The sequence below is a fragment of the Schistocerca gregaria genome, chromosome 4 (genome assembly GCF_023897955.1).
Source record: "Schistocerca gregaria isolate iqSchGreg1 chromosome 4, iqSchGreg1.2, whole genome shotgun sequence".
Lineage (NCBI taxonomy): Eukaryota > Metazoa > Arthropoda > Insecta > Orthoptera > Acrididae > Schistocerca > Schistocerca gregaria.
In genome coordinates this window covers 235,413,322-235,437,277 of record NC_064923.1, presented here as the reverse complement: position 1 = coordinate 235,437,277, position 23,956 = coordinate 235,413,322, and the positions used below count along the sequence as shown (strand labels likewise).

Below are 23,956 nucleotides of genomic sequence, written 5' to 3'. Positions count from 1 at the left end.
CCGAAAAGTGTGCATCACCAAACGATAAAGTGGTACAGTAGTTACTGGGGAAATGAACTGCGTTTCATCCTGTTACACCACACAGATATACAACACACATCATATACGCATATGTTACTTGACTCCAAATCTGTTTTGTTTATGTAGGAACTGGAAAGTAAGTTACACATGTGGTCCCACGCTAAAAGCATTGTGTAAAAAATCGCACTTTCTTAGAATACATGTTCTAGGTTTCCTAGATAAACAGTTCTGCTGCGTTATGGATAAAAGGACCATTACGAAGTTCGATTGCCGGTCGCGGTGGTCTCGCGGTTAAGGCGCTCAGTCCGGAACTGCGCGACTGCTACGGTCGCAGGTTCGACTCCTGCCTCGGGCATGGATGTGAATGATGTCATTAGGTTAGTTAGGTTTAAGTAGTTCTAAGTTCTAGGGGACTGATGACCACAGATGTTAAGTCCCGTAGTGCTCAGAGCCATTTGAACCGAAGTTCGATTGAAATGCCACGGCAACTGAAAATGTGCTCCCAAATTGAAGAATGTGTGACAGTACGATTCTTGAGGGCAAAACATCTAAACCGGAGTTTTCTTTTCTTTTTTTTTTTTTTTTTGAGTCATCAGTCTTGTGACTAGTTTGATGCGTCCCACCATGGTTTCCTCTCCTATGTCAACCTTTCCATCTCAAAATAGAAGTTGCAGTCTACGCCCTCAATTAATTGCTGGACGTAATCGAATCTCTATCTTCAGCTACAGTTCCTATCCTCTACAGCTTCTTCTGCTACCACTGAAGTTATTCCGTGAAGTCTTAACAAATGGGTTATCGTCCTGTCGCTCCTTCTTGCTAGTGTTTCCACTACATTTCTTTCCTCAACGTGGAATTCTGGCTGTATATGGATCAAATGCAGCATTGCTTTCAGATTTTGACCAAAGCTGCTCAGACGTTGGTGATGCTGACCAGTTAGTCCAGATCATCTTTTTAGGAAGCTGAAATAACATGTTGAGGGAAGAGCTTTTCCAACGATGAAGACGTTCACATAGCGGTTTTCGTCTTGGTCCGTGACCAAGGAACAGATTTCTATCATCGAGGAACTGAACGATTGGTAAAATGTTCTGACCGTTTTTTACAGAAACTCGGTGACTATGTTGTCACTTTGATGTGTACTGTCCTATTCAATAGAGGTTACTTGGCCTGCCATAATAACGAGTAACTTACTTTTTATAATGCCCTGGTAATATTTTTCATCTTCCTTTAGTTATTGAAATGGGTGTCTACTAAACACGTAAATCGATATGGAGAAAAACATAGATCCACACCAGTTTCTATGTCAGTCGTGATCATAATTGGTTAATATCTCGTTTCGATTCCGAAATTTTCACCTCAAAGGCTCAGTATCACGTGTTGATAGACCGAAATATTGGAACCCACTCTACTGATTTACTTACGCCACAAACGATAAATCGAACAGTGTTAATACAACTATACAGCTTCATAAAACAATTGTTTGCTCTCGTTCGTAGGCACAAGCTGCTCCCTCCCATAGGTGAAGCTGTTGGTAAGTGGGGAGGCGGAACTCCACTGTTGGGTATTACAGCAGCGCAGTGAGTGGCCACTATTCAGTCGAGAGCTCTCCGCAGGGCGCAAACGTCTCGCGAACCCTCCACGGGTCTCGGCGTCGGAGTGTTCTGCGTACCAGTTCCATAGCGGGCAAGTGCTCGCGCATCGATCTATTTTCCCTAGGAGCCTCTCACCACCTATGCACGCGGAGTGCATCATTTCAAGATAATGGCCTGATGGAAAACATGGAAATTGCGACGGGCGTACAATAAGTAATGCAACACTTTTCTTTCTCGGCCAATTTCAGTTGAAAAAATGGGGAATTTTTTGTGGCAGATCATGGAATATTCATGCTTCGGCTCCTTTAGGTTCATGAAGTTTCGATAGGTTGCGGCGCTTTACGTAGCCTACAGAATGGCGTCTGTAACGGAAGTGCGTTCCCAGCAAAGACCCGCCATTACGTTTCTTCTGGCGGAAAGCCAGAGACACACAGATATTCATAGGCGCTTGTTTGCCGAATGTTTGCGGAAACCTAGCAGTGAACAAAGGGATGTTGAGTCGTTGGCTGAAGTTGCCTGCCATCACCGCAAGGCCGCACTTACCTGTCCGATCTCCCACGTGCCGGGCGGCCGCATACAGCTGTGATACTTGCAATGTTGGAACGTGCAGACACTCTCATTCGAGGTGATTGACGAATCACAGTAAAACAATCGCTGCACAACTGTACATCTGTGTTCGTAATGTTGACACTCGTCCACCACTCGGCTATTCAAAGGTGTGTGCCCTCTGGTTCCTCGTCACCTAACGGAAGACCATAAATAACAACGAATTGCCGAATTTCTTGTGAGTTACAAGGCTGATCGTGACAGTTATTTGTCGAACATGAAACGTGATTTAATCCCTTCGAATCTGAAGCAAAGAAGCAGTCCATGGTGTGGCGCCACACCGCCTCTCCTCCGAAGAAAAAGTTCAAAGCCACTCCCTCAGGCATTACAATCATGTCGACAGTCCTCTCGAATTCTGAGGGAGTTTGATGTCCTCTTTCACGGTGCAACTATCATCTCCGAAGTGTTTTGTGCTATGCCGGCCGGTGTGGTCGAGCAGTTCTAGGCGCTTCAGTCTGGAACCGCGCGACCGCTACGCTCGCAGGTTCGAATCATACCTCGGGCGTGGATGTGTGTGTTGTCCATAGGTTAGTTAGGTTTAAGTAGTGTTCTAGGGGATCACACAAGCTCTTCTACGTTCATTTCGATACTGAGTGCAGACTGTAGAAATTTCTCTGGCGTCTCGTACGGCAGATCGTAGCGTTGCCAGAAGACATGCCGTGGCGTCCCTGAGCGGTTCGGACACTAAATGCTGCAATAACGTATCGATAGATGTGCACTGTTTCATTGGCTTAGATATCGATGTTGAGTACGCTTGACTTGAAAGAATACGTGAGCAAATGTACAGACTTTTTTTTGTATCTTTCGTTTTGACGTCTCATATTCATACAATTTTACTGCATGGTTAGGTTCGATAAAGGAATCGCCTTCGTTCTCAATAAACAACAGGAACCCCAGCCGATGCACAATTGATATGACTCACCACAGAAGAGGTTTTTTTAATAGGGTAGGAAACAGTGTTCTCGCACGGGATCGAGCTAGGAACATGCGTGTGAATCAGACGTGACTTGCTACACTATAGAAATGACGAAATCGGCGACTTTGTCCTTGTGCGCCCGTAGCACTTACAGCTTCCATTCTGCTCCGAGAAGCAAGATCGACAACACCTTTGTCTCGCTGGAACCATTACAAAAGCTCAAGCAGTTAGCGGAATACTTCCGCACGTGTTCTACAACATTAAATGCTCTCTATCTCCCTCTCCGTTCGAGAGATCGTAGTTCCACGCAGTGGTTACTGCAAGAGATGTCATTAAAAATAATCACTTCGATAGTGGCAGGGAGCGCGGTACAAACAGATCTACGTACGGCTGACCCAAAAGTATGTTAACATTTTAAAATGCCTTAATTCACGGAATAGTGTAGGTAGAGAAGTAAAACGTGACACCCACGACATGGGGCTTTATTGCAACGGAAAACGAGTGCAAAATCTGGCCAAGAGATAGCCCTGGACATCAACAAGTCAGTAACGCCAATGACAATCGTACATAAAATGAGTTGTAGTGAGAGAGTGAGTCAGATCGTTCCAAGCCTGGCTGGTAAACACCATTCTGGAACGTATGACTTTTAAGCAGGACGGCGCTCCAACCCATATTGCTACATGTGTGAAAGATCGCTTACGCACATCGTTCTGTGAGGATCGCGTACTGAGCCGCCACATCTGCCACGCTTAGTCTCCCGGGGCCCAAGACCTATGTCTGTCTTTGTAGTGAGTTTATCCGAAGTCGCAAGTCTACCGCGATCGCCCGACATCATTAGGGATGCTAAAAGACGACATCCAGCGGCAATTTCCCCCCATACGTACTGATATGCTGTACAGCGCTGTTCACAACATTCTCCCTCGACTTCAGGGATTGTTGATGAATAGCGGCCGATATGTTGAGCACGTGCCGCAAGGATCACCATCTTTCGCAAAAAACAATTGTTATGAAACGCTATCTGTTGGCCTCTTGGTATCTTTTTTTTTTATTTCAGTAAAACTCGCGTCATTTCATGCATGTGTTTCAGTTTCTACCTTTCAATCCACACTATTCCATCAAGTACTGATTTTTCGCATGATAACAGGGTTTTGGATCGCCCTGCAGTTGCGTAAGCATCCCATCGTGTCAGTTTGTATTCTTTTGCCTGCTTCATTTACTGCATTTTTATATTTTCTCCTTTCATCAATTAAATTCAATATTTCTTCTGTTACCCAATGATTTCTACTAGCCCTCGTTTTTTTACCTACTTGATCATCTGCTGCCTTCACTACTTCATCCCTCAAAGCTACCCATTCTTCTTCTACTGTATTTCTTTCCCCAATTCCTGTCAATTGTTCCCTTAAGCTCTTCCTGAAACTCTGTACAACCTCTGGTTCTTTCAGTTTATCCAGGTCCCATCTCGTTAAATTGCCACCTTTTTGCAGTTTCTTCAGTTTTATTCTACAGTTCATAACCAATAGATTGTGGTCAGAGTCCACATCTGCCCCTGGAAATGTCTTACAATTTAAAACCTGGTTCCTAAATCTCTGTTTTACCATTATATAATCTATCTGAAACCTGTCAGTATCTCCAGGCTTCTTCCATGTATACAGCCTTCTTTTATGTATACAGCCTTCTTTTATGTGTTGTCCTTATGGACTATTAAAAGTGAACAAATGTTGTAGTAAATCCATGAGCCGAACATCACTGCTCCCTTCCCCTCTCCCCCCCTTCCCTCCGCCCCAACCCTTCTTGTTGGATCGAAACTAGTCATACGGCAGATAACAATTTTTTTAAAGATCAACACAGTTGCTGAAGTATCCTCTGAGGAGTTTATAGGCAATAGGGAGAATCTAGTCCTTTGTTAACATTCAGTATTCTCACAAGCTGAATGTCTCACAAAGGTGCTTGATCATGCAGATGAAAATGAATTCCAGCGAATATTTTCTCGGTGACTGTTGTCAGCTTCAAAATCGTAGAGACATTATAGTGCAGACTGGAAATGGAGTCTGTTTCCTTGGCTAGTGAAGGGTCCTACAAGTTTCACGGGGCTGAGGGAGGGCGGAGTAGGTGTGAAAGCAAGAGCGGAGGGGGGGGGGGGGGGGGGGACGCAGCGGGGAAGGATGGAAGGAAGGAACTCGACCGCTCAGGCAGGGCGTGGAAGAGGAGGGGCCAGTCGTAAAGTTTAGTTTTTAGTGAAGGCGCGGTACGCTGTCCTAAGCAAACAGCGCGCCGTAGATTGCGCGCCAAAGCTCGGCCGGAATGTAATGGCGTCCCTCAGTCAACAGCAGCGCTCCAGGCCGGCGGGAGTCCGGGAAACAGTCGGCAAAGACGTAAATAACACCCCCCCCCCCCACCCCTTCCACTCACCATCTCCCTCTCTCTCCCCCCACAGAACTGGCGGTGGTTGCTAAGTATACACAAACAGCTGTAAAGTAGACTCCTGCCGCTTAATGCGTTAGTCTAGTGTTGGGCCAACACGCAAACCCAACTTCTTCCGTTGCCGGTCCCATTTCCCAGCCGTTGCTCGCCCTCCGTCTTTCCGGCGGCCGTCCTCCGCTGTTAGTTGGTTGTCACCGTACACATTAAAGTCTCCAGCCGTCTTAAAACTGGGGAAACACAGACGTCCGTGACTGAAGAGGCGCGGTGCCTAAGAGCGCGGGAGCTGTCGGCGCCGAACACTTAAAAGCTCGTCTCGTAATTAAGGCGGTGCCGAGTGAGGGTCGCTATTTGAGCTCGGGAAACACTGCTCGGCCCGCCTTGCTCTGCGACGACGATCTAGGCTTGTGCCGCTTGAACAAAGCCGGAAGACGTATCAGCGCATCGCTTCCCAATGAAGCCACTCGCATGTTGCTGGCAAGCGGAACACGGCAGGTGCCATAATCCGATTTCCCAGAAACTTCTCTCAGTGGAAGGGGAGCCACAATCAGCGGACATGTGTGTCGGCTGATCTGTAGATATTCGACCGTTTCGGAAAAACCGACGTTCAATGTCTTAGAGGTGCTGTACGTGTCTTTGAGCGGGTAAACGTTGAACCTAAGTGGCCTCAGACTTCTACACCCCGTGTTCGAAGTCCCCTATTATTATTTTTATTTTTGCTTTTCATTTATTTACCAATGTCCATAGAAGATTGCTACAATAATGTCTTCCTGTGTTTATTGGGATAATGTTGCCCTTATTTGTCTACTAATCGTGTGTGTGCCGGCCGTGTTGGTTGAGCGGTTCTAGACGCTTCAGTCTGGAACCGGGCTGCTGCTACGGTCGCAGGTTCGAATCCTGCCTCAGGCATGGATGTGTGTGTTATCCTCAGATTAATTAGATTTAAGTAGTTCTCAGTCTAGGGGACTGATGACCTCAGATCTTAAGTCCCATAGCGCTCAGAACCATTTTAACCATTTTTGAATCGTATATCTGGCGAATGAATTAAAAAAGAATGAATGCAAAAAGTTATTTAAAATAGTTTTCCAATAGATTCCTGTTGTGTATCTTGTTTCGTAATCTAATTCAAGTGCCCGTTTTCAGAAGGATTATCCGTTATGTCTGGTTTGCCGTCAAATAATTGCTAATGCGTAAACTTTGCCGCAATATTAACGACCTTTCTTTCCGAAGAGAGATTTGTACGAAGAAATATCTCTGTGCCAAGGCTGTCTTCACTCGATGCTCTTCATGTTCCGAATCTCTAGGTTTCGAATGTTTCTACGATCGGTTTAACCCAAGGGAGTGCACAGTATCGTCTTGAAAATCATAACATAATGTAAGAATTGGAATTAAAAATTAAATGCAATAAAATGATAATTTAAAAATATTATAGCTTCTGAAAACACCATACACACATAAATATTGTATAAGAAATGTACGGTACTTGTGAAACCTAGTTGTAATTTTACAGTTAACATAACGCCCTTGTATCCCCTAATTTGATAAGAAACATTCGTGTAGTAATCTTCTACAGACATGAGTAGACAAATAAAAAAATACGAGGGCTATTCTGAAAGTAGGATGCGTTCGGGTGCGAAATAGAAACCGCAGTGAAAACCCGATGAAGCTTTGCACAGATGTGTTGAGCAGTGTCTCTAGTATACCCGTCGATGGCATCACCTCATTCTTTTCAGTTCTGAGCGCACAGTGAGCATGTAAAGATGCCTCGAAAATGGTGAGAGACACTAAGTGTGAGGGCCCAGTAAGAGATTTCGCCTGAAGTCTTGTAGCCCACATAACATAACTGTCATGCATTTCCTTATTCGTGACAACTCTCGACCGCACACTGCAGGGGCAATAGACTCCTGCTGCGTTTTCGATGGGAAGTGTTTGATCACCCACAACGGAGCCCATAATTTGTTCTCCGTATCTACTCTCACTAACTGCTGGCTATGAAGACAATATTCTCGCACAGACGAGTTGTAGACCAGCGCAGAGGGTTGGCGGAAAGCACAGACGGCTGCTTTCTGTGACGAGGGAATTGGAAAGTTGGTACAACGATACCACAAATGTCTAAGTTGGAGCGGCGACTATGTACAGAAGTAGCTCGAAGGTGTAGGTAACTGCCACAAATAAAACATTTTTCATTTTCACAGTGATTTCCATTTCGCGACGGATCGGACCTTACTTTACGAATAGCCCTCGTAAAACAAAAACAACTGTCGGTTTTCGAACACAGGACGCAAAAGTGAGAGCCCAGTACGCTAGCCACTGTGTCGTCAGTTTAGCTGCGTTTATCGACTGCTAAAAGACATCTAAATTACGTCGAAAACCTTGACGGTCGTTTTCTCAGTGACGGTCGAGTATGTACAGTTAAGCCGAAACATCTGTTCGTTTGTTTTGACTCCTCTTCCACTGAGCAGAATGTCTGGGAACTTGTGTTATCGCATCTACCGTGTTTTCCTCGTGTATTATTTTTGGTGGTGGCTTTGAAAAACAATATAATAGGATGTTACTCACTGGCTAGTCAAAGGTATCTTGGTTGACATAAACATGGAGCGGGTCGTCGTTTTGCCTTTGCGACAGCTTGACCTGTGTTGAGAAGACTTTCAGTGAAAGTCTGTGGAGTAATGGCAGCCCGTTTTTTTCTCAAGAACCGAAACCACAGAACGTAGTGATGTTGGCCACAGGATTCTCGAGCGGAGTCGACGTTCTAACGCATCTCAAATGTGTTCCATTGAGTGCAGAGACAGAACATTACTGTCCACAACAAATGCCTCATAAATGGTGCTTTGTGACAGTGTTCATTGTCATGCTGATACAATCGTCATCTCAGAGCTGCTCCTCTGACATACGCAACACACTGCTGTAAAATATGTTCACATGCTTTTGTATTTAGCCTTTTCTTAAGCGCGATAAGGGGACCACAACCCAACCACGAAAACTACTCTTACACCGTAACACCACCTCCTCTCTACTCCACTGTTGGAACTACGCATGAGGGCAGATAATGTTCTTCAGACATTCGCAAAACCGGATTGACAGTCCAGTGGATGTACCGTGATTCATCATGCCGAATCACTCGCTTGCAGTCATCAATCATCCAGGGACGTCGCTCTTAACACCACCTCTACCAGCCTTAGTAATCACTCCAGAAATGTGTGGCTTATGAGGATCTGTACTCTATTCTTTTTAACTCCTTAAGCACAGCCGTTGTGCTAAGTGGATTACAGGTGCGACCTTGGAACTCAAGATTGATTCCATCCGTTGTTTACATGCTATTCTTAACAAGAACCCTCCGCTATGTTAGACAGTCCCTGTTCGACATTACATGAGGTGTTCCTGCTCTTCGTTTACCTGTGGTTATTCCTTCGCGTTTCCTCTTCACAATCTTCAACAGCCGACTTGGGCAGCTGTAGAAGGGTTGAAATGTAATTCTCAATCAAGTTCCATCCAATGACTAGTCCACTTATTAAGTCACTGAGCGTTCCTCACCGACCTGTTTCACTGTTACTGCTTCTATATTACTACTGATAACAGAATGCCTCTCACCTCCTTTCACACTGACGGGTCTGCCTCTCGTGACGTCTAATGATCAGTTCGGCATTACGTAAGGGTGTCCGGTTACTTCTTATCAGGTGCTGTGTATCTCACGCCTTAGTGAGATATGCAGTGTGGTGGCTTCAAACAACTACAATAACAATAGATCAATACATTTTTCTGAAAATGGTTCAAATGGCTCTAAGCACTGTGGGGCTTAACATCTGAAGTCATCAGTCCGCTAGACTTAGGACTACTTAAACCTAACTAACCTAAATACAGCACACACATCCATGCCCGAGGCAGGACTCGAACCTGCGACCGTAGCAGCAGCGCGGTTCCGGACTGAAACGCCTAGAACCGCTTAGCTAATACATTTTATACACTTTATCGTGATCAACATAGGAATCGCTGAGCTTTATCGAGGTATATATCCCGATGAACTGTCGTTACGTTTGCCAACGCCCTTGCCCCAGTGGCAGCACCGGTTCCCGTCAGATCACCGAAGATAAGCGCTGTCGGGCTCGGCTAGCACTTGGATGGGTGACCATCCGGTCTGTCGAGCGCTGTTGGGAAGCGTTGTGCACTCAGCCTTTGTGAGGCAAACAGGAGCTACTTGATGGAGAAGTAGCGGCTCCGGTCTCGCAAACCGTCGTACGGCCGGGAGAGCGGTGTGCTGACCGCATCCCTTCCACATCAGCATCAAATGACGCGTTTTGGCTGCGGAAGACACAGCGGATCGTCGGTACCATTTGGCCTTCTGTCTACACAGTTAGGTTGCAAGAGACAAAATGGCTCTGAGCACTATGCGACTTAACTTGTGAGGCCATCAGTCGCCTAGAACTTAGAACTACTTAAACCTAACTAACCTAAGGACATCACACAAATCCATGCCCGAGGCAGGATTCGAACCTGCTACCGTAGCGGTCGCTCGGTTTCAGACTGTAGCGCCTAGAACCGCACGGCCACTCCGGCCGGCTACAAAAGAGACTTGCAAACTCTAGATCGACTCTTACTCAGCGCGACTATATTTTAATCAGTCCGTGACACGCCCAGTGAGTATTTGTCACGAAAATCGACAACACTGGGCAAAAATCAGTATGAATAACGAACGTAATAATTGCATCTACGTAAATCGCATCACACTGTCCTACGATATTAGATGGGAAACTTATTCTTGATATGCCTGTTGTGAAGTCTTTTTCATTACTTTCTCCATTGCTTTTGAAGGAGAGGTTTTCTTGTTGTTCTTACCTGATAAAATATTTGTTTTGGAAGTGGACGTTCCACAGCTATAAAATGATTCAGTTTCATTTATTTATCTTCCTTGAAATTCTTCGAGGAAAAGCCACGCCCCCATCGCTACTGGCACTTCAGTTTACAGACTATACTTAAGGAAACTGCGTCATTCTCTTTTGTTACTGTGTGGGTAGCACACTGTAGCAATATGAATCAAATTACTTGAAAAAGAGGCATTGATTTAGAAGGAAGCGGGGCGGGGTTGTGCCTTGTTCATTGAAGAAGCTGCGAAGGAATCCAAGGAAAAATTTCGATAGGAAATTAAAGTTCAGGGAAAAGAAAGAAAAACTTAAGGTTGGGCGATAAGTTTGTAATTTTCTCAGAGACGGCAAAGGAGACGGACGAGTACTTGGACAGATTGGATAGTGCCTTAAAATAAGGTTGAAAGAGGAACAGCAACAGAAGTAAAACAAGGGTAGTGAAATGTGATAGAATTAAATCGGACGATGCTGAGGGAGTGAGAATGGGAAATGATACACTAAATGTGGTGCATGAGTTTTTCTATTTAGGCAACAAAATAACTGATGTTGGCTGAAATAGAGTTTCTAGAAAATGCAAGCAGACAATAGGAAGAAGACGTTTGCTGAAAAATAGGAATTTGTTAACATCGAACATTAACGTAGCCGTTAGAGCGTGATTTCTGATTGTGTAGCCTTTCATGTAAGAGGAAGATGGACGGAAGACAGTTAAGAAGAGAATAGAATCTTTATAAATGTGGCGTTTCAGAAAAGTGGTGCAATCGTGATGGCTAGACCGAGTAACTAACCAGATGCTATTCATTGGAACTCAGGAGAAAAGACTTACTGGCACAACTTGACTAAGAGAACTGATTGATTGATAGAACGTGCCGATGCATCAGGCAATTGTCAGTTTGTCAGGTTGGCTGTGTGTGTGTGTGTGTGTGTGTGTGTGTGTGTGTGTGTGTGTGTGTGTGCGTGCGCTCAGTGTTGGCATTGTCTTTTTTTGACAACCATTTGGCTTCTTTTCTAGATTTTTCCTTGACAGAAAGAAAGTATTAAAATCCGTTTTATTAAAGGAAAATTATTTGCATTGACCTAAAATTTCAAAAGCCGCTTCAATATGCATTAAATTTATTATTAGATTGAATTAAAAAGCAGAACAAAACAAACTAAAGCTGTGTTAGAATGCCTTCTGGGCTCATCAGCGCACGCGCACGCACGCGCACACACACACACACACACACACACACACACACACACACACACACACACACACATACACGATACCGAACACAGTTGAGGGCCTTATTGGAAACTCTGTTGCAGGAAAACTCACATGTGCAAAGTATCACAGTTTAACTATGATGAAGCAACTGTTTAAGAAAAACGCACTTTGACGTATACAGGATGAATCAGAAGTCATACGCTTCATAACTGTAATAAAGAATTTGCCAGCGACTGAACTGAAGAGAGGAACAGCGAACGTCTTTTCATTGCACTAGTTAGCTCAAGTTTCCGAAGTAATGTAATTTTACAGTACAGATATTTGGAAGTTTGTCTTGCAAGTATCTATCTGAAATGTAATTTATAATTTTATTGTGAGAAGAAGTACGTTATGCGAAATAAACTGACACGGTGATGTTTTTGTAAATTCCTTTCTACGTCAAAATCTCGAAGTATTAAAAATGGGCTCATATTTTTTAAACATAACATAGAAATAAAATGCCGAATTTTTATATCTGCATTCGAAGTACTAGTGCATGATATGTACAAGGCACGCCTCTAAATTTGTTTTCTTTTGCGCGTTTGTCTCCGGCTATTGAAAGGCATTAAAATGAAACGTCGTACACGTACTATTTACGAGATGATGCAAAATCCTGTGGAACAATTAGTTCCTGAAGTTGTTTTAAACTGATTTAACTAACGGCAACTGCGCCCGAACAGGTCTCGGAGACCCTACGGTACTGACCGACCGCCGTGTCATCCTGAGCCTATAGGCGTCACTAGTTGCGAATCAGGAGGGGCGAGTGCTCAACACACCCGCTGTCCCGGCCGTTGTCAGTACTCGTGACATGTGCCGCTACTTCTCAGTCAAGTATCTCCTCAATTTGCCTCACGAGGGCTGAATGCACCCCGCTTGCCAACAGCGATCGACAGACCGGACGGTCACCCATTAAAGTGATAGCCAAACCCGACAGCCCTTAATTACGGTGATCTGACTGGAATCGGTGTTGATCACTGCGGCAAGGCCGTTGGCTTTAAACTGAATTACATACCTGATGTGAGTAAATCTGATTAAATTATTTTTCAAGAACTTCAATCCAATGCAAAAAAATCATCAAAATAATATAAAAAATATAATTATGTTACGGCTTGAGTGTGTGTAAAATTTCATCTCATTGTTGTCGATATAGTTGAAGGTATCCAATAATACCTACCTAACAGGATTTTCGTTGTCGTCCCTCCCGTGACGTAAATACCTTACACAGTATAATTATAGCAAAAATAAAATTGCGCAATAATACACTGTGTTTTATTTCTTTTCTTCTGGCTTGATTTTGTAAACACGATTAGCTTATTTCATTTTCGAGGGTTGGTAATATTGTGTGTGTTCGGGGGGGGGGGGAGGAGGTGGATTGTTGGGTAGAGGGGAGAGATAAACATTGTCCAGTGAAGTTAATACTTGAATACACTAAACAGCAGTTTCTCAATATAGATAAGCATTGAGAACTGCCTGAAACAAATAGACTGAGGATCACAGCAACATCGTCGTGTTCTGATGTCACCCCAGATCCAACCTCATCCTGACGCCTCCAGATTTCTGATCGCAATCCGCCCGCTCCGCTCAGCTGCGCTGCGCTGACGCTACTGGCCCCGGTGCAGAGTGTTGTGATGACGCTGGACGCGTGTGTGGCAGGTGGCGATGGAGGCGGAGTGCGCGTGCGCCGGCCCGCCGCCCCCGCAGTTCCTGCTGCCGCCGCCCCCGCGGCCGCCCTTCCTCAGGGACCTCACCGAGTCGTCGTGCGCGCAGTCGCAGCACCCCGACACCTGTGACGTCGTCGCCGTGAGTAACCGCCGCTCCACTCTTCTCCTCTGCACTCCATCGACCCAAACTTTCCTTGAGGCGCACCATATGCTGTGGCTTCTAACACATCTGCCGTGTTTCCATGGTCACGCGAACAACTCTTTCTCGTGTCTGTCTGCTTCTGCGTACACGACGACTGACTGAAGAACCAGCACGGAAACGTGTGAACCACTTTGTGTATGCAATGAATTGAAAGTTTAGTGAGTCGAGCGACAGTGTCAAAGTATAAATTTAAGAGAAGAGTAGAGTCATTTTAATAACTGTCAGATATCTTGAGCAAACTTTTAAATAGTTGTTTCTACATTTCGTCATTTTCAAAAGATATAAAATACAACACGAAACTGGTATGAAAAGCCATGGAAATATATTACATTTCACCAATGGTTAGAGGCATAGTATGAAGGGTAGAATACGGTTTTCTGGCTTAGCAGTGTTCTGTCGGGTACACAAAGTCGTTGATTGATTACATTGTATTTGGTCAGCATTCTCAATCATGTGACAGGTGCCAACTGCTACCAAGGAACAAATTGAAAATCAAGTGGACCAAACCACTAGGCTGCACTCGATACTTGATTCTCGCTGCTTTTGTTTCTTCGAAACTATATTTTCATCTTCACATCGTATAAAAGAATTTCATCAATAAACAGATCAATTGTCTGTAATTCCTAAGGAAAATTGTGACATGTGATGTAAATTAAAGGGAACACGCTATGTATGGTAGAGCAATTGCCAGTCTACCAGTAGCAGTAATATTGCAGTGGTTTTTACGTGACTGTAGTTTGGATGGTGCTTCAGTAAGACTGGTAACTGGATGGTAAGGAATTTTTAATTACATCAGGCAATCTGGAATGATTGCCATATACTATTAATGGAAATGATGTATTGTGTTCCGAGACTACGCCCTTCTTGTATGGCTCTAGTGCAGATGCTCCTAGTGGCGGAAATGGCCATGCTCTGGTACCACCTGTTCATCACAAGTGAGTGCTACATGCATCAACTGGTATTTCTATACCTTGTAAATTCTGATAAAATGGTATTTATGGATTTCATTGATGTCAGTATTTGTGGGCTGTGAATTGTCAAAAATTCTCTCTTACCAGACAGTTTGCCTCATTTATTCTAGCGCCACTCACCGTCCTCCTCCGGTTTTTTTTTTTTTTTTTTGCCACTGAATAGATCTGCTACGTATTGTTTTGTAAAAAAAAAAAAGTATCACTTCGTGCAACATTGCAAAGTGATCTCCATGAATTGTTTACTGATGAAATTCTTGTATACGATGCAACGATGGAAATATAGTTGCAAACAAACAAACTTGGCTTGTAGGCCTACCACGTATCGGGAGCCATAAAAGGTTTATCCCACTTGGTTCCCAATTTGTTCCGTGGCACAAGTTTGCACTTCCCTCGTGAGTGAGAATGTTGATGAGATACAATGTATCTACTGAACAGTCTTAGATGACTGACATAACATTAGTGAATTACAAAACCATGTTGCACTCATGATCCCAGGTATCTGATCAATGGTGAAATTAACATGTTTTCATATCTTTTGATCGCAGTATTGTGTTGAATTTTATAGCCTTCGAAAGTGACTAGCTGTCGAAACGCGAAAAGCTATTTCTGAAATAAGAAAAAGTGTGGTCAAGATCCGAAAGTTATTGAAGTGCATTCAAAAGGCCGCTTCGTCTCATAGCATTTTCATATTTTTCTTTGTCTATTTTACACTCTTTCCACCACGAACGATACTGAATAGTTTGGTCGATCTAATGGTGTAGCCTAATCTCACGAGACATTTGCTTTTTTAGTATGCATACAATGCTTGGGCCGTGATAAAATTAGTCTAGCTTGTGATTTACTGGCACTGTCATTCTTCCATTGACCTACCGTTTACTGCACCGAAGATTTTCTTTAGAATTCTCGTCCAGAAACTGATGTTATGATTACCTTTCTCAAGATAAATTATCGCAGTTATTGAAGGACGCTGACGCTAAAGAGAGAAAGTGGAGCTGATCAGGCTTATTAACTACAAATTATCCTGTGTCTGGTTAGACATTTTTTTTTCAAACTCCTCCCGTAAAAGGCACAAAACCAACGAATGCACTTCTTCGTTTATTCTTTATTATATAAGTGAAGAATGAGCTTTTGAAGAAAAGACTATTTTTATAACGAGAAAAATTTGTAATAAATTCTGTTTCCCCTGGTTTTGGATGCTGTCATTACATGGCACACTTTCGTAGGGAGAAGCGATATAATACACGTGTTCATGACGCCAAATCAAAACTGGACGCAAAAGAATAAAGTAATATTTAGTAGAAGCATTTGTTGCTTAAAAGGATTTCATTGAGATTGTCGAAGATGTGGCGCATAATTTAAAGAAGAGAATACAAGCTATATCTTGTCTGTTCCCTATCGTGGAAATGTATCATCACCTGGCATCGGTAACATACATGGTAGGCACCATCTGTTCGAAATGTTCCTGGACGCACTTCCTAAGCTTTACTCGATACATGGTATACATGACCTCTGGATACGGTAACTTTTCAAAAGTTGTAACTAATTACATTTTAGTGACAACAGCAATATAAAAATAGGTTGCTGATGTATTTTAATGCACTACGACGAAAATTTTTTCCAATAATGAGGATGTTCATATTGCTTTTCTCGAATGGCTCCGTGACCAAAGAGCGCATATCTATCGTCAAGGAATTGAACAACTTGTAAATCACTCTGACCGTTGTAGACGCACTTGGTGACTGTGGTGAAAAATAGTCATGTATCTGTATCACTTACCTGAGTAGTGCAGCATTCAGTAAAAGCTGCTTGGCCTGATATAAAACTGTATAACTTCCATAATGAAATCTTCCGTATATTGTAAACACTCCTCTTCAGCAACGTCTGTGCAATGACGAGTCCACTGAACGGGCTTTCATGTTTCTGAAAGTCGCGTACACTACCGAAATGTAATTCTTTTACCGAGCTTATTGTCTAGAAGTTGGCCTCGTTGTCTTCTTTTCAAGGTTATGATTATCTCGGATTTGGTTGTATAAAGTAATATTATACTCTTTCCACGTCTGTCAAGTTGCTAGTTTGCTAACAACCGACTGTCATGTTGGTACCCCGCTGCTGTCCCGGGTGCCTGCAGGCATGTATTCCCGGGTCATTGGGGCTCAGATCGAATCGGGGCTCATCACTGAAGTCAATTCTACTCCAGAGCTTTAAACGTGGCTGCTTGGTTCAGTGACCGTTTATAAATTAAAGTTGAACTAAAGAAGCCATCGGTCACAGTTTTTAGTATTTTTGACCAGATTTCCACACTTCTATGAGTGCTTTCATCAGAAATTAAATATTTAAAGTGGCCTACAACATAAGTAGACTACAAATTCATGGGTAATTTTTTTTATATAAAAGTGTAAGTACTGACTAACAGTACAAGAAAGAGGCAGTACTTACATAGCACGTATAAAATAAATATTAAGCAAGAAAGGCTTAAGTTACAAAATTTTTACAAAAAGAATACATGAAAGGCGAGCCACTGTGGGCTTCTCATACCTATAAAGACGCAGGTAGCAACAGACTGAGGCGCCCGCGTTAGCAAGTGTTCTTCTGCCACCAGCGCACAGTGGCTCGCCTTTCATGTATTCGTTTTAAAATTTTTGTGACTGAAGCCTTTCTTGCTTGATATTTATTTTATACGTGACATGTAAGTATTGTTAGTCAGTACTTACACATTTATATAAAAAAATTCCCATAAATATATACTTATATTAAAGGCCACTTTAAATATTTAATTTCTGATGAAGACACCCATAGAAGTGTTGAAACCTGGTCAAAAAGACTAGAAACTGTGACGGAGGGCTTATTTAGTTCAACTTTAATTCTACTCCAGTCAATGAGGTCGCTGGCCAAAAACGTCTGTGGAGACTCGCCGTACCGTGGTGGAATGCCAACCTGACTTTCGCCCTCCTTACGTTCCGACAACCAGGCGTTTCATATCATAGCTGGACACCTTTGGTTGTCATCCGCAGCACTCTTGCAGCACAGCGGTACATCGACATTATCCTGGGTTCCCTTTTGTTGCCCGTCAGGGCAGGGCATCCTGGTCTTACATTTCAGCAAGATAATTCCCCCCGCACACGAAGAGAGTTTCAGCTGCGCGTCTTCATGCTTTGCCAAACCCTACCTCGTGCAACAATTGAGAACGTTTGGAGCATTACGGGCAGTTTCGTCCAACCATCTCGAGATTTTGATGATCTAACACGCCAGGTGGACATAATTTTGCACGATGTCCTTCAGGAGGACGTCCAGCAACTCTGTCAGTCAATTCCAAGCCGAACAACTGCTTACATAAGGACCAGAGTTGGACCAACTTGTTATTGACTTGCTCAATTTGTAAAGCTCTTTCTCTTGAATAAATCATCCAATTTTTCTGAAATTTTTATGATTTGTTTGTGTGTACATTTCCATTCTAGTGGGATAATTTCTTCGTGGTGCGTCCTGTTTTTTGTTTTAGTGTGTACTTAAAATACGTTTTACGGAAACTGACATGCGAATATTGTAGAACACTGTGTAAATATTTATACAAACGACTGTACAAAACTAGTACCTTTACGTTTTAGTTAATTTGACTATAGGAATACTAAATATGTATCCTATGAAATGATAATTCACAAAAACATGGGCGAGTTTTGTAAAAATTTTCTGTTTAAATTGATGTGAGGAGTTCGATAACTGCTGGTATCGTAGATTTCATAATGTGTGTTAGTTTGATTACATATGTTGTTCAGCAGCTTGGCTGGATAGCTCCATCTGAAGTTTATTCTCAAACGAGCGTACTTGTACTAGGAAACGAATTAGCTTTTCCCGTAGGAGCAACGTACGTGACCAAAAGGAATTTATTGCAGAAGTTTATATCCCTGAGAGAACGTGGGGCCCGAGGCGGCAGTATGTGGCGCGCGCTGGGAGAAGACGCCGTCAGGATCGGAGTTAATTGCGAGAGATAAAGAGGAAGTCTTTATTGAGAGCGCGCCTAGCGTCTGACGCCGTCATAGGCTCGGCGCCGGCCGCTTTTTTAACCATCGGAGCAGCAGCTCTGAGCAGCCTACAGGGCTGTAAAAAATGTAAAATAGCCGCTCGCCATCCTGCTCACCTCGCACCGGCCGGAGAGCGCCCTCCCACGCTTTTTACATCCCGCGCCCCTTTTGCGGCGCACCTCCTCCCGCCATAGAGCGTAAACAATATCGTGCCATCCAGTTTAAAGACCGAAAACAAAATGTAAAAAAAAAAAAAAGAGGAAACGAGAGTAGACTTCGTGGCTTATGATTCGGCTTATTCCCCGGAGCTGATTGGCTTAAGTGCTCGGAGCACTTACCGTAAGTGGCTATTCCGCGGAAAGGCTGGAAGTTTCCTTCGGTGGCCCACTTCATGGCTCCCACAATAACTAAATTGTTGGCCCCTTCACGACTGCCTGAGAGTTGCCGCCCGTCTTCCAATACGGTGCGCTTTGCACTAGGGGGAGCGCGTATTGACCCGCTGAGTTTTGCAGGCTAGGATGCAGTGGCAGCTGTCCACGAGCTGCAGCGAAAAGCAGCACTTGTCTCAGAATATATCTTCATCACAAGTGACGAGTTCTACCCAGCAGTCTGATTAGTGCGAACTTTCAAATGTTGATCACTCTACACTCAGTGAGACCGAATGCAAATGGACAGATATGTGATTTTCTTACGGTCGATGTACTTCGTCGGTTTCCACCATAATTACATTTCACGACTGCAGTTACTTTCCGTAACATTAAATCCCACTCTTCCTGATCCAAACATACCACTTTAGACCAAATTACCATACAGCGTTCGTCTTACCCAAGGCCACTCTGCTTTCAGGAGGAGATCAAAACTTTATTCGTTATCATCGATTTAGCTCTACTCGTGGCACGTCTCCTCTCTCTAACAGGATGCTAGTATCTCTTGCCACGTTGTAAACTTTTTCTCCAGTCTATCTCATCTGCTCATCTAACCCCGTTATTTCTCACGTTTTCTCTTAGCAATCAGACTCCTCCACATTGATGCATTCTGTATTGCTGCTATACATTCGTTAGACGTCGTTCCTCAGATTTTAAAAGAGTGTAATGAGGACGTTTGCTTAAGGCAGTGGTAATAAGACTGTCATTTCTTAACTCTTTGTATGCATTACTACACATATTACTTATTCTTCATTTGTTACACAATACAAATCGTAAGACTAGCTTAGTTTGTCTGGTTAGATGTAGGGTGGAGTCTAGAGACCATAATCTTGACAAGTGAAACAGATGCATAAATAAATAAAGAAGGGCTAGGGAGCCTCCGAATGAATCGTAATTAGTATCGGAGACAAACGGTTTATAAGAGGAAAAGATTTTTGGTGGCTTTTAGAAAAGCGTTACGAATATCAGGGGAGTACGCTGTTACTTTCTATTGGGTCAAATGTAATTGTATTTTCGACACAAGCCATTTTAGGTTAATGTGCTTCGTCCAACATTTTTAGAATGAGTTCTTGGGTTCCATTCCTGCAGCTCGTTTTAAGTTCGGCGGAATACTTGTCTACTGCTGGTATAAGCATTTCATTCGTGTCCAGTACTTCCCTGTACACAAATTTCTTTAAATATTATAACAAGTCTATATCTTAGGATGACGTATCTGCTTGTACCCGCGCAATATCTTCCGAGAATCCATACAGATACTGCAAGACTTGAAGTTTCCTAATTGCCGTAGGACATTTGTGAGTCTGTGCATTGTTCTGATGACGTTTGAGTTCTTTCTAGGCACATGTCTTCTCATCTAAGTGGCCTGTAAAACTTGCTTAAAATTAGCAATTTGTGTTTTACTCTTTGGAAGGTATTGAAAACAAGAATCCATATACGCATCCTGGAATCAATTAGAATATTTCCAGAAGATACACAGACTTCGAACATATTGTTGCAAGACTATCGGCTCCCACTCGCCGTTTTATTGCTCTTTCTTGCATGAAGTCATGAACACATTTCTCCTCCAAAAATCGCCGGACAAAATCAGTACCACGATTCTTTTTAAAACAGTAGATACCTCCCTTTTTTCTCCTTTTGACGTTGACCGGCATTCACCATATGCGTTTTCTGTCTCGCAAAATACATTCGGATACTCATTTCCTTGTTTTACGTATGTTTTTTCCTGATATGTCTACGGAGTTGTCCATTTTAAACTGAAGTAGTCGCCGACCATACAATGCCCCGCTGTGCACATTCTCGATGTTTTTATCTGTGTTTACAGTTTTGGGATTATCATCAGCCGTAGCCCGTTTCTTTTGGTTGATATTTAGAGTTAGATTCTTCACAAACGGTCTCTAATTTGGAAAAATTTCTGATTGTGATATAAGGACTGTTCTAAAGAACTTCATGAACAACCGGTATTCCAGTGTATTAATTCGAAAGAAATATACACAATAAGACTACTTTTAAAAGATGGAAAATGAAACAGTCCGCAGATCAAGGAGAATCGTGAGTTGGGTTGTTGGACAACGTGCAGCAGCAGAAGTAATAAATTTTTTTTATATCAACGCCACTGTTACTTGGTTTAGATATGTGAGTAAAGAAAGATTTTTCTCTTAAAAGAACATTTTTACTACCTGAAAAATGGAACCTGCCGTTTTCAGAGTGTATACCAATACTAACTAGCGTCCTAGCACTAATTTGACATTTGCGTGGCAATTTTTGAAATTTATTCATTCCTGATTTACCGTAGCTTTCAATAGTTTATGCACAGCCACACATAACAGCGTTTACGAGTGCTCTAGCTTATTTCAGGCTATCTAAAAAAAAGCTGAGCAGCGTGTGTACATTGTCATCCTTATAAATGACATTTGCTGTAGTAATGACGTAGATAAGTCTGTACATTGTGCAAATTTTGGTTTGAAATGATTTACAGCGGGAAAGACTACGCATAATAATTAATTATAGTTTCAAATGTATTATTTACGTGTTACATGCCAGGCTGCCCATAGATTAATGAGTCAGTTTTGGAATACAGTTAATCTCTCTTCTGCGTACCTTCAGTAATCCATAAGTACTGGTGGACTTTTTACTGTATCTCGTTTTGTTATTATCTACACCCCTCTTCCACTCAACTCATCTGTCTTTTACAAAGGAAGGTCGTGGTCCACAGATCAGTGTGCATGAAACTTTTATACTGCAACATATAACAGTTCCATATTTTCCTCGTCTTCCTTCCCAGAATGGCAGTCCCATCTGTTCCACTCTACCTCTTAGTCACTAGCTCCCCTTCCTTCTGCCTCCATATTGAGGTGCTTCCCAGAGCGAAACTTTCTCACGCTTCCAAAAGACGGCAGGCCATATACTGCGAAAGGCGAGTGCACATGTGTCCAAGATCCAGGATGTGGCTATCTAATGCGACATTCGGCACTTCCCGAACTCTTGCAGTATCGCCATTATAGTGACAGAACTGCCGCTGTGATATTTCCCACGACTGGATGCGACGCTTAGTATTGGCTATTGTTTTCGATAACAATGTAGCGACACTCGGAGACCGATAGTATATTGACCGAACTTCATGAACAGATAATGTGTTGATAGTTGGAAGAGGCAATTATGGAGATACTCTCAAAAAATATCCATTAGAAAACCTGCAAAGCGACAACTTCCTGGAGCAACTGATGAAGCAACTTACAAATAGTCACTGATTTAATATTGCTGATTTCAACATTGATTTGTGGTAGATACTCCAGTCCTGTTGATTACATGGAACAAATCAGAACAAAAAGCGCAGAACGTGATTAGTGCACGTGGCGACCTGATCCAAAAAAGATTCACAAAAAGGTTCAGCACTCAGGTTGTCTTCTGCAAGGTTTATTCAGGTAAGCGTTTCAATATCCATCTTGTGCAACCTGTGGACCGAGTGTAATATGGAGTAGAAAATCTTTGGCATTCGAACAAGCTTATCTCGAAATGGGTAAATTCAGGTCTTGTGTGTCTTTTAAGGGAATCTTGCCCCATTCTTTCCGCAAAATTGTGGCAACTTCTGATAAAGACAATGGACGTGGCTAGCGATCACGAATCCTTCTCTTCAAAGTAGACCACAAAGGCTCAATTATATTAAGGCCTGGTGACTGTGGTGGGAAGGTCAGATGCAATAATTCATCTTCGTGCCGACAAAACCAGTCCTGGAGGATGCGAGCTTTGCGGAAAGGACCCATGTAATCTCGTAACAAAACAGAGCTATTGCGAAGCAAACATTGTACCTTAGGATGGACCTTAACACTAGAAATGAATCCTTGGCAGTAATACCATCTTCCAGAGTAACTGTGGGGCCCGTGGAACACAGTGGTATGGCTGGACTTGTCACCACCCCACCCCCGCCATGTTATATCTTTGGGACGCCACCACATGTTTCCACCGGAACAAATGGAATTTCTTATATTCAAATCCTTTCGAATAGGTAATTTTATTGAATAACAAAGTAACTAAACTTAGAATGAGATTTTCACTCTGCAGCGGAGTGTGCGCTGATATGAAACTTCTTGGCAGATTAAAACTGTGTGCACGACCGAGACTCGAACTCGGGACCTTTGCCTTTCGCGGGCAAGTGCTCTACCATCTAAGCTACCGAAGCACGACTCACCCCCGACCCTCACAGCTGTACTTCTGCCAGTATCTCGTCTACAGCGGGTCTTTCAGTCACATGAATTTATAGAATAAGGGACAAGGAGAGGGCCACAGACACGTAACGAAAAGATATAAATGTAATTATATATTAATACATTGATCGATTAAATACAAGAAAACGCCGGGCGACCGGCACAGAATGCGACGAACCCGGAACTTAGAACTACTTAAACGTAACTAACCTAAGGACATGACACACATCCATGCCCGAGGCAGGATTCGAACCTGCGACCGTAGCCGTCGCGCGGTTCCAGACTGTAGCGCCTAGAACCACTCGCCCACACCGGCCGGCCGTCTAGCCACTACTTACGCAGAGTTGTGGGGAAAGCTGACTGGCCCATAGGTTGGCTACTCTGTGGCAACGCCACTCCTGTTCCTCCACAAAAGGAACTCACCCTCCGCTGTAGCGTCTCTGCAACGCCAAACGCCGGTATCAACGAAACGGCTCTTTTTTTTTTCAATAACATACGGTGTATTGCGAAGTTCTTATTTGACACTGTGACTGACAGATGTTAACCTCACCACCTGATGGCCTGTATCTCAAAGACATATCGGGGAATCCAGAATACAGTGAAAATTGAAGTTATATGTTATTATATTTGCGCATCAAGTTTCCCGACTTATTTAAAATCTACAAAATCGGCCTTTGATTAGGGTCGTCAGGTTATCTTCTGCATGAAATGAAATGTCGTGTGACGAGGGCCTCCCGTCGGGTAGACCGTTCGCCTGGTGCAAGTCTTTCGATTTGACGCCACTTCGGCGACTTGCGCGTCGATGGGGATGAAATGAAGATGATTAG

The 23,956-nt window shown here is 43.2% G+C and overlaps 1 protein-coding gene across 1 annotated transcript in view; it reads left to right on the top strand.

The window, feature by feature from the left end:
* Positions 1-23,956, top strand: part of LOC126267666 (uncharacterized) — a 121,727-nt gene that overhangs the window by 50,449 nt on the left and 47,322 nt on the right. Inside the window, exon 2 of the mRNA XM_049972967.1 lies at positions 13,306-13,452. Within this exon, the coding sequence (XP_049828924.1) occupies positions 13,306-13,452 (147 nt within the window). The remainder of the gene's footprint in view (positions 1-13,305; positions 13,453-23,956) is intronic.